This window comes from Corythoichthys intestinalis, chromosome 6, assembly GCF_030265065.1.
Source record: "Corythoichthys intestinalis isolate RoL2023-P3 chromosome 6, ASM3026506v1, whole genome shotgun sequence".
NCBI classification, from domain to species: Eukaryota; Metazoa; Chordata; class Actinopteri; order Syngnathiformes; family Syngnathidae; genus Corythoichthys; species Corythoichthys intestinalis.
The window spans coordinates 34,996,445-35,012,023 of NC_080400.1; the positions used below are offsets into that span (position 1 = coordinate 34,996,445).

General features: G+C 39.4%; 1 protein-coding gene across 1 annotated transcript in view; it reads left to right on the plus strand.

Annotated features, from left to right (window-relative positions):
* clmpb (CXADR like membrane protein b) overlaps positions 1–15,250 on the plus strand; it is a 106,833-nt gene extending 91,583 nt beyond the window's left edge. The window contains exons 3-7 of the mRNA XM_057838531.1: positions 10–220; positions 4,800–4,967; positions 6,590–6,712; positions 7,387–7,528; positions 10,115–15,250. Of these exons, the coding sequence (XP_057694514.1) occupies positions 10–220; positions 4,800–4,967; positions 6,590–6,712; positions 7,387–7,528; positions 10,115–10,451 (981 nt within the window). The 3' untranslated portion in view covers positions 10,452–15,250. The remainder of the gene's footprint in view (positions 1–9; positions 221–4,799; positions 4,968–6,589; positions 6,713–7,386; positions 7,529–10,114) is intronic.
* Positions 15,251–15,579: the final 329 nt, after the last annotated feature.

Below are 15,579 nucleotides of genomic sequence, written 5' to 3' on the forward strand. Positions count from 1 at the left end.
TATTTCTAGTTAATTTCGTTCTTCAGTGGCCACGTGTACCTGTACAGTAATGAGGCAACGAGCACGGATGCCAGTCGCTTGTCCTTTGCTGGGGAGTACCTTGGAGGAGACGCTTCCCTGCTGATTAGTGACCTGCTGCTGACTGACTCAGGAGAGTACTACTGCAAGGTCAAAACAGGGGGGAAGTACCACTGGAGCCAAGTCAACCTCATTGTGCTGGGTAAGGGTCCTAACACACATGTACGCTCACGCAGTTGCATGTACGTATACACACAGACACTGAGACATCATAAATGGTTCATTAGCTTCACACATTTCCTGTGCTATGCTGACTATTCTGATGATTCAGTTTGATTTGCACTGACTGATTGGATTCTTCTTTTAGTTTGTTGATGAGGTGAGACCAAAAGACAAATAAAACTTGATTTATGAGAGTCAATCTTAACAAATGTGACTGCAGTACTTTTGAGGAAAATGTGCCCTATGTTTAAGGTGATGTCGATAATTACAACTGCCTTCCCTTAAACCCAATACACTGTAAGCTTCTTAGGAAAATTATTTACACAAATTATGTTTGTGGGGAGGAGGAGGGTGCTTGTTTGGCCTCCTAATCCTCAGCGAAGTCATTATTGTTTGTTTCATCCCAGTGTATTTTTGTTTTGCTTATTTTCCCAACACGCTTCAGCTGAAGCTCCCTGTAAATGTGTATTGCTGCCTGGTCATAGTTTCTGAAGGACGAATGGTAAACAGGGTAGAAGACCCACCACTCATGCCAGGCGCAATGTCTGACGGAAAGAGTGCATGAGATCATCTCAGTTACGGAAAAGCAGGCGATTTATTAAAACATCATGGAAGATTAGTTGAGTCCGCTGTTATTGGTTTTCTAATGAAACAGTCTGTTAATCCTCTCACTCTCATCTCTCTTCTACAAAGACATTCCATTGAGTTACTGCCTCCTTTTTTACAAATTGCCCTCAGCTTTCGCAGTGACATTTTCGATTTTGAGAGAGACGGACATTTGCATTTCTCTCCCCAAAGATAATAACTTGGTGCCAGGTAGGTTGTTTATTTGCCTGCCTTCTGTGAACTGTGAAAGCTATTGTTTATGAGCCAGTTTTCAAATGCATACTTGATTGCTGGTTTGAATTTGTAGATTTACAACGGTGTACCTGAATATACTGTATGCATGTTGCTGTGAGCCACTAAGTAGCCGTCTGTGCATTCTGTGGAACTATTATTATTAATTTATTTATTTATTTAGTCCAGTTAAGTGGATCCGACCCTAATTAAGCTGCAAAGTGCACAGCTCTATTCATTATTCCTTACTGAGCAAAAGAGGAGAATGTTGGGGAATGTTGAGCAGAAAGTTACCAGTATTAGTGCATCTAGTTTCAAATCTCTTATAGTCTCCAAATACTCCGATATTTTGCCCACTACAGAGAGTACATACAGTGAGTACAAAGGTGCATATACAGGGGGATAGATTAACAGAAGGATGATAGATAGTTGTTTGACTGCAAAACAAGTAAATGGTACTCTAAGTCATAAAAGATTGAAAAAATAAAAATGTTCATTTTCTTTTTTAATGTAAATTGCCCATGTGAAAAAATCCCCTATGAAATAGAGATAAGCTGTCTGAGTCTACCTCACAACAGTATGGCTTTGGCAATAAGCTGCAGCTCTGCAGACAATCATCCCCAGCCAAATGCAAAAAAGACAGCACTGTGACTATGACAAAATAGAAAAAGGCTGTTTAAAAATAGCCTGCCACTGATCTAAAAATACACTGCTGGGATGGAAGCCGAGCTATTTTCGTTTTTTTATAGCTCAGCAAAGCCGTCCGGTGTGTTTAAAGCCAGAGAGGCTGTGCACGTTTCAGCAGCATCCAGCTCTTTTCGTCTGTGTTGAGCTGCTGGACTGAAACCTTTGAGCTGCAGCGAAAAAAAGAAAAAAAAAATGTGAAAAATAACAGCATTCACAACCAGTTTATCAGCCACATTGATCAAATCTCCACAGACTGTCTAACGTGCTGTCGTCTCAGCTATCTATTGCACATTTATTCAAATTAATGAACATAATCAAACTGTTTGTCACATTTACCCCCCTTTGTTTCCATCTCTATTATTGCTGTATCCATGGGTTGTATGTGAGTCGAGAAAAATAGAGCTTAAGACTTAAGCGATGAGGGGTAACCGCAAGCATTCTGATCAGCTCATAAGACAGCCTGGGAATTGGGTCGGTACTGGGTCACTGCAATGAGCGAAATGTGCAACGCTGTGCATTTCTGTTTCAGAGGAATGGATACAATTGGATTTCTAGTTTTGATGCACTCGGACAAAAATAATCTCTATTGTACAACAATAAATCACACTTTTATTTTGAACTTATTTACTGGACTGTCTCAGGAAATTAGAATACACAATATTCTAATTTTTTGAGACAGTCCTGTGTATATACACATTATAGCAGTGGAGTATGAAGTACATACAGTACAGTACGTATGCCCTGCGATGTCGACCGCAGTTAGCTGGCAACCAGTTCAGAGTGTACCCAGCCTCCTGCCCATTGACTACTGGAATAGTCTCCAGAACATCCAAAACCCTTGTGGGGATATGTGTTACAGAAGATGAATGAATTAACTATTTGCTGTGAAACAGGATAGACTGTAGTGATGGCTGGGCTTTTTTTTAATTACATTTTTACTTCATTACTGTAAAAAAATACTTCATGGTTCCCATAGGAAATTCCAGTCTTTATGAACATTGCCAGATTAATATTGCGAAGCTCGGCTCCAGCGTTGTTGTGTGGAACTTGCATGTTTTCCACATGCTTGTTGGGTTTTCTGCAGGCGTTTTGGCTTCATCCCAGATTCAAAAAACATTCACATTAGGCTAATGCAGTCAGTCCTGACCCCCGAATGAGGCCAAGCCCTATTGAAATTGAATGAATTAAAACTACACTATAGGATATACAGTGGGGCAAATAAGTATTTAGTCAACCACTAATTGTGCAAGTTCTCCCACTTGAAAATATTACAGAGGCCTGTAATTGTCAACATGGATAAACCTCAACCATGAGAGAAAGAATGTGGGAGAAAAAAAAGAAAATCACATTGTTTGATTTTTAAAGAATTTATTTGCAAGTCATGGTGGAAAATAAGTATTTGGTCAATACCAAAAGTTCATCTCAATACTTTGTTATGTACCCTTTGTTGGCAATAACGGAGGCCAAACGTTTTCTGTAACTCTTCACACGCTTTTCACACACTGTTGCTGGTATTTTGGCCCATTCCTCAATGCAGATCTCTAGAGCAGTGATGTTTTGGGGTTGTCGTCGGGCAACACGGGCTTTCAACTCCATCCACAGATTTTCTATGGGGTTGAGATCTGGAGACTGGCTAGGCCACTCCAGGACCTTGAAATGCTGCTTACGAAGCCACTCCTTTGTTGCCCTGGCTGTGTGTATAGGATCATTGTCATGCTGAAAGACCCAGCCACGTCTCATCTTCAATGCCCTTGCTGATGGAAGGTGATTTTCACTCAAAATCTCTCCATACATGGCCCCATTCATTCTTTCCTTTACACAGATCAGTCGTCCTGGTCCCTTCGCAGAAAAACAGCCGCAAAGCATGATGTTTCCACCCCCATGCTTCACAGTGGGTATGGTGTTCTTCGGATGCAATTCAGTATTCTTTCTCCTCTAAACACGAGAACCTGTGTTTCTACCAAAAAGTTCCATTTTGGTTTCATCTGACCCTAGCACATTCTCCCAGTCCTCTTCTGGATCATCCAAATCCTCTCTAGGGAACCGCAGACGGGCCTGGACGTGTACTTTCTTCAGCATGGGGAGACGTCTGGCAGTGCAGGATTTGAGTCCCTGGTGGCGCATTGTGTTACTGATGTAGCCTTTGTTACTGTGGTCCCAGCTTTCTGGGTCCCCCCGTGTGGTTCTGGGATTTTTGCTCACTGTTCTTGTTATCATTTTGACGCTACGGGGTGAGATCTTGCATGGAGCCCCAGATCAAGAGAGATTATCAGTGGTCTTGTATGTCTTCCATTTTCTAATAATTGCTCCCACAGTTGATTTCTTTACACCAAGCATTTTACCTCTTACAGATTCAGTCTTCCCAGCCTGGTGCAGGTCTACAATTTTGTCTCTGGTGTCCATCGACAGCTCTTTGGTCTTGGCCATAGTGGAGTTTGGAGTATGACTAACTGAGGTTGTGGACAGGTGTCTTTCGTACCGATAATGAGTTAAAGCAGGTGCCATTAATACAGGTAACGAGTGGAGCCTCGTTAGACCTCGTTAGAAGAAGTTAGACCTCTTTAACAGCCAGAAATCTTGCTTGTTTGTAAGTGTATACTTATTTTCCACTCTAATTTGGAAATAAATTCTTTAAAAATCAAATAATGTGATCTTCTGTTTTTTTTACCCCACATTCTGTCTCTCATGGTTGAGGTTTACCCATGTTGACAATTACAGGCCTCGCTAATCTTTTCAAGTAGGAGAACTTGCACAATTGGTGGTTGACTAAATACTTATTTGCCCCACTGTATTGCTGGTGATTAAGTCTTACATTTAACTGAATGGTTACACCCGATTAAAGAGTACAAATAGTGGGCTCAAACAATAAACACTTGTTGACAATTGAAGCAATCTTTCTTTAATGATTTAGTGAAACGTATATGAATATCATATATGTCGAATATCTTGACTGCATCTCAAAGAAGGATATTTGAAGTGTATTTAAAATGTTATTCCACTGATTCTGACTACTTCTTCCCTAACCATTTGCACAGTGAAACCCTCAAAGCCCACCTGTCGGATGGATGGCGATCTCCTGGAAGGTAGTGACGTCAAGCTGAGCTGTAAGTCCAGTGACGGCTCTGACCCCATCAACTACAAGTGGGAGCGAGTTCTAGACAAAGGCAAAAGCCTGGGCAAATTGCCAAACATGGCACTGATTGGTAAGGAAAAATAATTACTCATCTTATACCAGTCTGATTGTTTCACCCCAATCAAAATAATTGCATACAGTAGACAGGTAGTCCCCGAGTTACTATGTACCTGACTTACTTATTCCGACTTTACGACGCCGAAGTCTCGTCCACCATTCTGTCTCCAGTCGTGTAAACAGTACCTCGTTCTTGCCATGCCTCCTCCCCCAGCAGCATCACCGTCATCCTGCAGTTCCTGATGGCGTCAGGTCCCACCCGTTGTCATCTCCGGTTCTCATATGTCAGCCCGAGAAACGCTATTTTTGGCTTAGGAAAGTCATGACGCCCACCCAACCTCTGGTTCTTCCCTGGTCGCCGACAATGCGCCTTTTTCATCTCATGCTGCTCCTGTCGCTGCTACGGCAAGTCCCGACCTGATTTTTGGAGTTCGGACGGCGGGCTCACGTTAAGAGAGGCTACCTGAACAGAATCTTATTTTTTACTTGATCATATTAATATGACTTGTTTTTGAACATTTTTAGGGACTTTTTATTTTGTATTTAGAGGTACTTAAAGGGTTAATTCCGATTTACGCGGAAATTCGGGTTTCATCGCCAGCCTAGGAACTCGTTCGTAACACGGGGACTACCTGTACTGTTATTTATTTTTGTTTGCTTTTTGTTTTTATTCCTTAAGACTATAGACATCAAGATCTGCATAATAATTAAGATGCTATGCTGAGCTCAGGGCATTTCCATTGTCACAATTAGGCCAGTGATTCTGCATGACATGCATGGCTTTGCTTTACCCCCACTTGACAGACCTTAAAAAATACTCACCTTTATATTAAGCATACAGTGGTAGCTACCATTTGTTGTTTCTTTCAAGGGGGATTTTGGCTTGTAATTCACAGCAAGGATCGGTCATAATCAAATGACATTATCCATGACACTGATATGACAGCTTGTTGCCCAAGTGAAATGAAAATGACCGCTCCCACATTCAGTTGATACAAGCATAGCATACTGGAGATTCTGGCATTCCTTCCGGAGCATAATTAAACAGCAAAGGCCTCTCAATAGCAACACAAACATTTTACAGCATAATCCTGAATTATGTGTCACTTCATTCTACTTTTTCCGTTCATAATTTAGCTTGCTTGACAATTTAAAATCGTTATTTTAGGTATTTTTCTGTGATATTCTAGTGTTTATCACAGCAAGTCACAGCATTCAGTCGTTCATAAATTTGAACGAGGCTTACAGGAGTTATTGTTCTAATATCCGTGCAATAAACTTAAAGGCTTTGAAAGACATTGGGTTATAATTTCAACTTTTTTATGCAGTTAAATCTCGGGTTATTAACTTATTTTTTTTCTAAGATTATTAAATGTTTGCATACCGGAGCAATTTTTCTCAAAATGTCTGGGGCAGCTGACATCAACCAATTTTTGTCTTTGCCGCAAAACATTGAATACTTTGCCAGGAATACACACTGATGACATTGGCATAGTTTGCGTGTAGAGAGGTAAAACTTATTGCCTGGTTGAATAACCCATAGGGCCCATTACTCATAGACATGTTTCCTAAACTACTGTATATCACAGTAAAACACCACTCTTTAATGTTGATGTTCTTTACTCTACTGTCCAGATTTGAAGAATCCTGAACTGGTGACTCTGCGGAACCTCACCATGGACAGCACAGGTGTCTATAGGTGCACGGCTAGCAATGACGTGGGAGAGGAGAATTGCACCATTGAGGTCACAATGGAGCGTGAGTGTTGGTCGGTGGGAGCAGTTTGACTGGCAAATCATTGCGGCATTCACCTCACCTCCACCTGTCACACTGACTGATGGCTATTGTTTCAAACTGCAGAAGGAAATACATTTATTTCCCCCTCACTGCCTCTACACCCAACCTTATACTCACCCAATTCACTAACACAAGGGACTACTTTGAAAGTACTGGTGGTTACTGGTCACCACCTGTGCTCCAACGCGTATGTTTCACTGTCACACTAATACATTTCAAGAGAGGTTGGGTGGTTGGGGTCATGAGTATACAAATTGACGCCTCTTGCTGCTCTGCACAAACTGGCTGATTTCCATACGGGTAAACAAAATCAAGGGTGGACAGCAAAGCATGTGTCAGTTTGTATTCAATTTATTGGACACTCATAACACTTTGTAATGGCACTGGTACCACTGTTTCCAATCATTTGGGGCCTCTTTCAGTTAATATACCAAATAGACTTTTCTTTATTATGCTGTGGTCTTCTACACCAGTGCAAAATACAACCCAAATAATTAAGACATTTAAAAAATATTTTACTGTCTGACAATGTCTAAAAAATACATAAAAAGACAATGACTTTGTTACATTATAATTAATAGATGTGAAGTGGTACTTACGGTATGTTTCTGATTAAATCTGTTGTGTTTTTGCAGATGTGAGGGATATGGGTAAGGTGGCTGGTGCAGTAGTGGGAATTTCCCTTGGTGTGCTCATTGTCATATTAATCATCTGGCTTGTCTTCCAAACGAAGGAGAAAAAAAAGTATGAGGAAGAGGAGACTCCCAATGAGATAAGGTTCGTTCTTTTTCACAGGGAATATTCTACTTGTCTTTGTTTGTGGTCTAACAAACATGGTCAAAGGAAGATTTTTGTCATGGTAGTGGGGACATATGGTAAATTCTCTTATCGTCGCATCTGCTCTATAGACACTGTATTCTAATAAATTAAAGATAAAAGCAAAGTTGAGTGATCCATAAGAACCACTTTTTACTATTTGTAGTTATAAATGTCAACAGCCTCTATCTGATAAAGAATATAAAAAATGTGTTTGTTATGCCTGCAAAACTGTCTGAATTATGCTGTTTATGTCAATTGCTGCAACTAACGATTATTTTTACAATCAATCAATTTTATGAATGTCACTATTTTTAAATTACCGTCACAATTTAACTTGAAGTTCTTTTAGGCAGGTTGTAAGTAGCAATGAAGACAAAATAGATGACTATCTCCTTTAAAAAATATATATATTTTATTACAGCTTCCTGACATAACTGTTGTCTACCACTGTACTGTTTCAAGTACATAAAACGTTTAACAAACTTTTAATAAAGGATCTGAGTATAAAACATAACATTTTCTTCGTACACAAATCAGACAAAGGTCCTGCTGATTCAAATAAAAAAAGTGCTGCCGACTTTTTTTTTTTCTTGTGGGCAAAGCGCTGACATAAATTTTGCCAATGACTCATGTATTTTCTTTAAACAAACAAAACAACGAAATCCAATAAAGATCCAATAAAGAGGAGGCAGACTGCAATGCAATGTAATGAATCAGTTTTCATGATGGAATAGTTGTTCATAAATAAAATCCAATTTCAAAGCACACTCTCTTGTATGACAATTTACAGTTTAAATGGGAGTTTGTGTTGAAGGGAGATTCTACGGTGTTATATGAATGGGTTTATGTGTGTGGTTTCTTTTTAAAAACTAATGAGACTAATTTACAACCTAACTATAACTAAGTGTTTATATGCTTCTCCAAAACACAATACAAATGGACACATAAGACACTAATTAGCATAATTGCTACTTGGCTCAGCTCTCCTTGCTAAGTAGTAATGTCTCATCAACAAAGAATACAAACAATACATGGCTTCATTTACTCACCTCTGGATCTAACAACACAAAAGACAATCAAACTCCCGACACTTCGTAATATTTTTGATTCAGCAACCCAACCTGAGTGTAGCAGTGAGCTCTCTTCCTTATTCTCTCCCTCACTCTAATCACTGGCACAAGTGCGCAACCTCACATTACACACAAACAAGGACCCAAACGGGACTGCTAAGAGCTGCCAGTAAAAATTGATTATCAAATTTGTTGGCAACTAATTTATTAACTGATTTTAATCTATTTAAACAATTAGTTGTTGCAGCCTTAATGTCAATGTTTAAAAAAAAAAATTAAAAAAAAAAATAAGCTGTTGCCTGTGAGTGCGAGTGACACAAAAAAAAACCTGCTAATTATTTTTGTTATTTGGGGGGGGGCTGATTTCTGCTGGTGTAGATTCACATTCACTAATGTAACATGAATAATGTAGCTTGTTGGACAGCCTGCTTTCAGTAAATAATGCAGATGAGATGCAGTGTTTTCTACTTGTATGCCATGTGAGGAGAAGAAATGTGCTTAAAACAGACCACAACCATTTGGGTGTGAGGTTTAGAACAAACCACAGCCAAAACCTAAGCTTTGTTTATATATTTTATTTTTATTCTTCTAAGATTTTCCATGTTTCGCATAAACGTGGGAGATTTTTTTTTTTTTTACTTTCTGTGGAAAAGCTGACAATAATCATTCATAAATACGTTGTAGCGGCCTGAATGGCAGCTATAAAGTGTGAATTGACAGTGGAAAATACATTTCTCCACTGTCAATTCACACTTTAAAGTCACATAGGTGCACAATTTAATTACGGCTAATGGAAAAGCTACACTGCACATGATGTACACTTCTTGAAACTTTTTACTATTTCACCGGTAAAATATGACACTACATATTTTCTACATGTTCACATAAACTACATATTTGATGATAGAGTTGGTGGGGGTGGGGGGTATTATCTTCAGCCATATGCTAAGAAGTTAAGACAAGGACACTCATTCTAACTTTTACAGTTTCACATGACATTTTGCTCTGGAAAACTTAATCCATGTAAACAGAATATGTAACCTATTGCAGTGGACAACCAACACAGCAGTTTGGTCTCTATTAGATACACATTAAATGGAGAAATATACAGTATTGAACAAGTGAGTACACCCTTCACAATTTTAGCATGTGCATTTATTGTTTTTCATCAAAGGCTTTTTGCATTGAGGTGACATATTCAACTTCTGAAGCGGATAACACTGAATGCAACACACCTGCTTGCAATTTTTACCTGCCTTTATTTTTTTTAATAATTCACCTAACACTGAGGAGGGAAAATGGCCTAATTGGTCCTAATTTGGACAGTATGACTTCAGGGTGCAAGCATTTTTGTTTTCAGTGGATTAGACAAAAAATGACACATGAAGGGTAAACAGTATTTGAGAGGCACTGCACATGTTCATTTATTTTAATGAAGATTCTTCATGTGTCTGTGTGTTATGTCCCCTAACAGGGAGGATGCAGAGGCTCCCAAGGCTAAGCTGGTAAAGCCAAACTCCCTGTCCTCATCCCGATCCGGCAGCTCACGCTCAGGTGCCTCCTCCACCCAATCGATGGTGCACAACAGTGCCCAGCGCGGTCACCGCCCACGCCCACCTGCAGTCGCAGCGCTCAAGGAAAATGGACAACCTCCGGGCTTTCCCCAGTCCCCTCCAGCCTACACTTCTGTGGTGCCACCCAAGACCCCCGAACCCCACACCACTCCCAAATTCAACTCCAGGAATATGTCTGGGCCAACACCCCCAACCCTCATGGTCCCGGCCCAGACCAAAGCCTTCCAGACTGTGTAGGACTGAAAGATAACTCCTTCCTACAGCCATGGCAGACTCCGATCCTGACCCTACAACCTTGCACCCCTTTCCCAAAGACTAAGACTCTTCCATAAACAAAGAAATGCAACTAGTTAAAAGGATGTAATCAAAAATTCAATACTATAAGTCCAAAAGTACTTCAAATGAATGCATACTTAAAAGGGAAAATATGAAATGCTTGCCCCCTACTGAATAACATAAAAGAAAAAAAAAAGATCAGAGACGAGGCACTGTTTGTGTCTTGTGACTCAAGGAAGAAAGCACTCTGTGCAGCAAGCTGAAAGGACCCCCTAGTTGAGTGTTTATCTAATCAAAATTTTAGGCATGTAATGGAGCAAAGGGGTAGAGCAGATGAAACATTCAAAGCTGGATGACAGTAGAAGTAGCGCCCTCCCACCATGAGACGTACAAGATGCAGACTGCAGATGTTTTCTCCTCTTGCAGGAAGATGATGTCATCTCCTTTCAGCACCTGATCCGAAACCACAAACCCCATTTGCCACCTGTGGGTTGACCCAGTTGTACCCATTTGTGCAGACGGGCACATCATATTTTTGTGTTTGGGTGTGTGTGTGCATCATCAACCCCTCTGATGAGGAGCCCATGAGGAACCTACTTAAATTTGTTCATCTGACTGAACAGCCCAATCTGCTTTACCACCAGCAGGGCAAACTTCAGGTATAAGGATGTAGCACTAACAGTGGAGTCATATCAGTGGAGTCTTCACCTCTTTTCTGGTACTGATTACCTAACTCATATTAAATATGATATGCTAAGCTTATAGACAGAAGATGCTTTTAATATAGGGAATGAGCATCTGTTATCGTGAATTGAGTGTTTTTCACCTCCCATTTATGTGTTTCTTCGATTTGAGTTGGTCAAGCAGTTGAAAGACAATTTGAAGTGCCACCAGTTCCTAAAAGGGGTTATTACTATAATTCATTTTATTTGCTTTTGTTGTCCTGATGTATTTCAGATGTGAAACCATGAATGTGTAATGGGTAATGAGGATGGATGGCATTCTTTCCGCTCCTAGTAAGGTATTGAATTAATACGTATATAGAACTTACCTGGTAAACCGTGTTCTATCTTTCTGGTGTTATCTTCACTTCTGTGACTTATTTTCACTCTTTTAATATAACATAAAACAGCAACGATAACTGAAATTCAAATGTTCAGTTATTTACAATTGTAGTTTTGTGATGTTCACTTTAACAGTACAGTATTTAATTAAATTAAACACAGCAGGAAGCAGAATACCATGCCAGCAGAAAGTTTGGAAGATTCTACTTGAGGCAGAGGAGTAACTGACAGACCAGGCAGTTGTCGTAAAGACCAAATGTGGTGGTTTTGCAAGCTTTTGTTTTTCAGATCAACCAGTATATATATTTCTGATTCTGAAATTCTCAGCAGTTTTTCATGTTCCTGGAGCTACTTTTTGGAGAAGCGACAGTTTAATCAGAAAGCGATGCCACTCCATTATGAACTTGATTTGCAAACTTTCTGTCTGCATTAGCTTATTGCAGCCTCTTTTCTTGTCTGCTTTCCTCAGTCTGACTACCTAACCATTTATACATTATGACATCGTACCATGAATTAGTGAAGATAACCCAAAGAGACGAGGCTGAAGTTTTAGAAGCTATGATGAAAAGGTGTCAATTAGGCCCGATAATAGGATTGAGAAGTATGATGATTTCAGTTGTAAGGAGTGTGCATGGTATTATCGGAACTCTCAACGGATTTATTTTAATGGAGTGGCACTGGATGGCGATCTGGTTGAATGTGTGGGTGCTGGTGTGTTATTGTTCCATCTGTGCTTTCAGCCAGTGCCACTTTTGTTACATAGTCAAAGACCTAGTGCAGTTTGATTGAACGTAGCTTAAAATAGAGCAAGTAGCCTCTTTATCTATTGTGCCTTTGCAATCCCTTATTCCACGTTTTCTTTCTTTGTCCTTATCTTCAGCAAACCGTCTTACCGGCTCAGAGGGTCAATAGGGGCAAATATCGGTATTATTTTAATAAATCGCCCCCCAAAAAAATGGAAACATTCCAATGGGAATTACACATTACTGCAAAGTATCCATTGTGAGAGTGCAATCCTATGTCACTGGACAATGTACTGTACATTATGTAATCAGTGTTGTTTTGTATTGTACATACAGATAGGTATACTCACATGATGTCATTTGATGAATTAGGATATGTGATGGGAGATTGGCTCCCTTCACTGGTATGAGTCAAATGGAAAACCCAAAGGTGAATTCAAAACATGTTGTTTTGCATTTTAAATGACATCCTTAAATGAATATGATGCTAGAAAAAAACAAAAATATATCCAGCTGAGAGCAACATACCGTATCGATACAAATACAAGCATGGATTGCATCCATCATGTAATCGGGGTCGCAGTTGGTGCATTTGACAGATAAACCTGGAAAATGCTAAGATGCTTCCTTTTTCTACTAAGCAACCTTTAAATGTTTGTGGGTGCTCACAATATATAACTTTGCATTTAAATTTTGTATTTGAACGGTTATATGGAATGGTTCAATTGTATTTGAAAAATGTTCGAAAGATAACGTCAGCTACAGTGGAACCTTCAAAGTCAGACACATGCTGTTGATTTCCAATGTACCATTTAAATTCAGCTTCAGGTTTGGGTTTTTCACTTGAAAATACAAGCAGCAAACTGTGAAAACTGCCTGGTATTAAATGCATCACTCAGAATCTAAACTATTTCCAAAAAGCAACATAGTAGGAAAGACATGATCTCTTTTCATGGGCATGGAAGGGGGGGGTGGTCCTGAACACCCTGGAGAGGTCCCATGAAAATTCTGATTTAAAAAAAAAAAATAGAAATGTTTATGTCTAAAACTGAAGTCGAAAAGGTCACAAGATAAATGATTTCAATATTCGAATACTGGACATTTGTTGGTAAAAAAAAAAAAAAAAAAAAAAATCACTTTACATGTGGGACATCCCATCCAACTTGTCAGTGAAGGGAGAGGAAAGATGCTTTCTATAATAAACTAGACAGCAGTTCATATCTGACCAGGCAAGCTAGTGTGCGTGTGCATGTGAATGCGCGAGTGACTGGTGGGGGCGTGTGCATCATAATTCAGTATTAGCCCGTGGGCCACACCCACACAATGTACTGTCAGCCATTCAGCAAACGAGAGACAGGATCTAGCCAGGCTAAGTAGCCTTGATTTAACAATGACATGAATCCAGACTGGCATTATTTATTTTCATTTGTACTAAAAAGTCCATTGAAGCTGGCCTTACAAGTGGCAGCTATGTTTTTGCATGTGGGGGAGGGCGTGTTGAGACACGCATGTACATAATTCATAACCGGCCTTCATTCTTTTAGACTTGGCCCTGGAGTCCCCTGCACAAGAATATTATGCACATGCAAAAACTAAAGTAGTTTGCATGTGGAACAAAGTCGTGAGATGTGTATCTTTTGATCTGGGCTTAACTGGTTAGATCCTTGAGAATATGATGCTGCATTCTAGATGTCTGAGAAGCAGGAAGAATCCCAATAGAAATTATTGAGGTCACACTTCAAGGCATTACCAGTGAAAGGGCATTGCTATGTTGCATTAGATTACTTAGGAGAAATTTCAACAATTTTGTGATGCACTTAAGTTTGGAAATTCTCAGCTTTATGGAACCTGGAATGGATTTTTTACATGGTCTGAGACATTTTAAACAATTCTAACTGGTTCATAAAGGCAATGACTTTGGTGTGGGCAAAGAAACACTCAATAGATGAAATTTCTCCAGTGTATCCTGGTGTAAAGTGTTTTTTTTTTTCTTTTTTTTTTTTTTTTTTTTGAAGAACAAGAATAGAAGCAACCTTAACTCCTGTCCTCATACTTTTCTTTAGGTTAAGTTTTCGCAATAATTTTGTTCATATGTCTGCATTTCATGAAAAAGACCTCACAGTTTCCCTCACAGTCAGTTTGATGGTTTGAATGTCTGATTTTATATTAACTAATGGGAATAGTGAAGCAGACAAACTTACTAACAGTATCAACACAGAGCCCCTTGTAAAGACAGCCGTTGCATTTTAACAATTGCGTCCTCCAAGATGATGGTTGTCAGAGCACTATAGCACTAGGAATCAGGAGGAGTTTTTTCAAATGCGATTGATATCAAGCCAAGGCTCTTGACATTGAAATTCCCTCCGCTGCCGATGAAAGCTACAATAGCGACAGTGATGGTGGAGGAGGAAGAAGGGATGTAAGTCTTCCAGCTGTTCACACTCCTCCAAACGCTTTGACTCAGGTGGCAGATCCCTGACTTCATCCTCTCGTGTGTCGCTTTCTTTTAACAGATTTCCATTAGCTCAGTAGGGATTAGAGGCCACACACGCACACACTCATTGTCATCTTTTAGAACAGTATTCTATCAACAGTGGACGTGTATTGTCTCATCATCAACACTCTAGTGTTAGGTTAACTTGTGTTGTGTGATAGCCACAATGTGTTTTTTTTTTCAAGAATTCTTATTTTTCTGACTTGAGAGGAGAGCAAAATGATGCTCAGACTTTTGAGCTTCGTAATATGTGCGTTTTACCTAAAAGTGACGAACGGTGCTGAAGTCACTCTGAAAACGGGATGTGAAGGGACCTGCATGTCATACGAAACTGAGCAAATGAATGAGAATGCTTTGATGTATCATACCTTTATTTGGACAAAGAATTTAAAAGATCTACAATGTAAATATATTCACAGAAACATTTATGGAGTTTTATTTTTTTTTTTTTGTATTATTTTCATCCATGTAATTTGCACTTTTGTGTATGCTACGCTCGTCACGGGCCCGTGTGGGATGTGTCCAGTCAGCTGTTTCTCCTTGACGACATGGTTTAAGCGTCAGGAACAGACCTGCTCGCCACAGTGTTACTTAAGGGGACATGCAAGATACTTTTTGTTTCCTTTGGCGATCATCCATTTTTTTCTAAAGTTTTTTTTTTTTTTTTTTTTTTTTTTTTTGAGGAGTAACCATGTCAAATTCGTTACATTGATGACAAAACAATCCATGTAAATATCACAATTTTAAAAATGTATATTTTTACGACTTATGAGTTGTTACTTTTCATT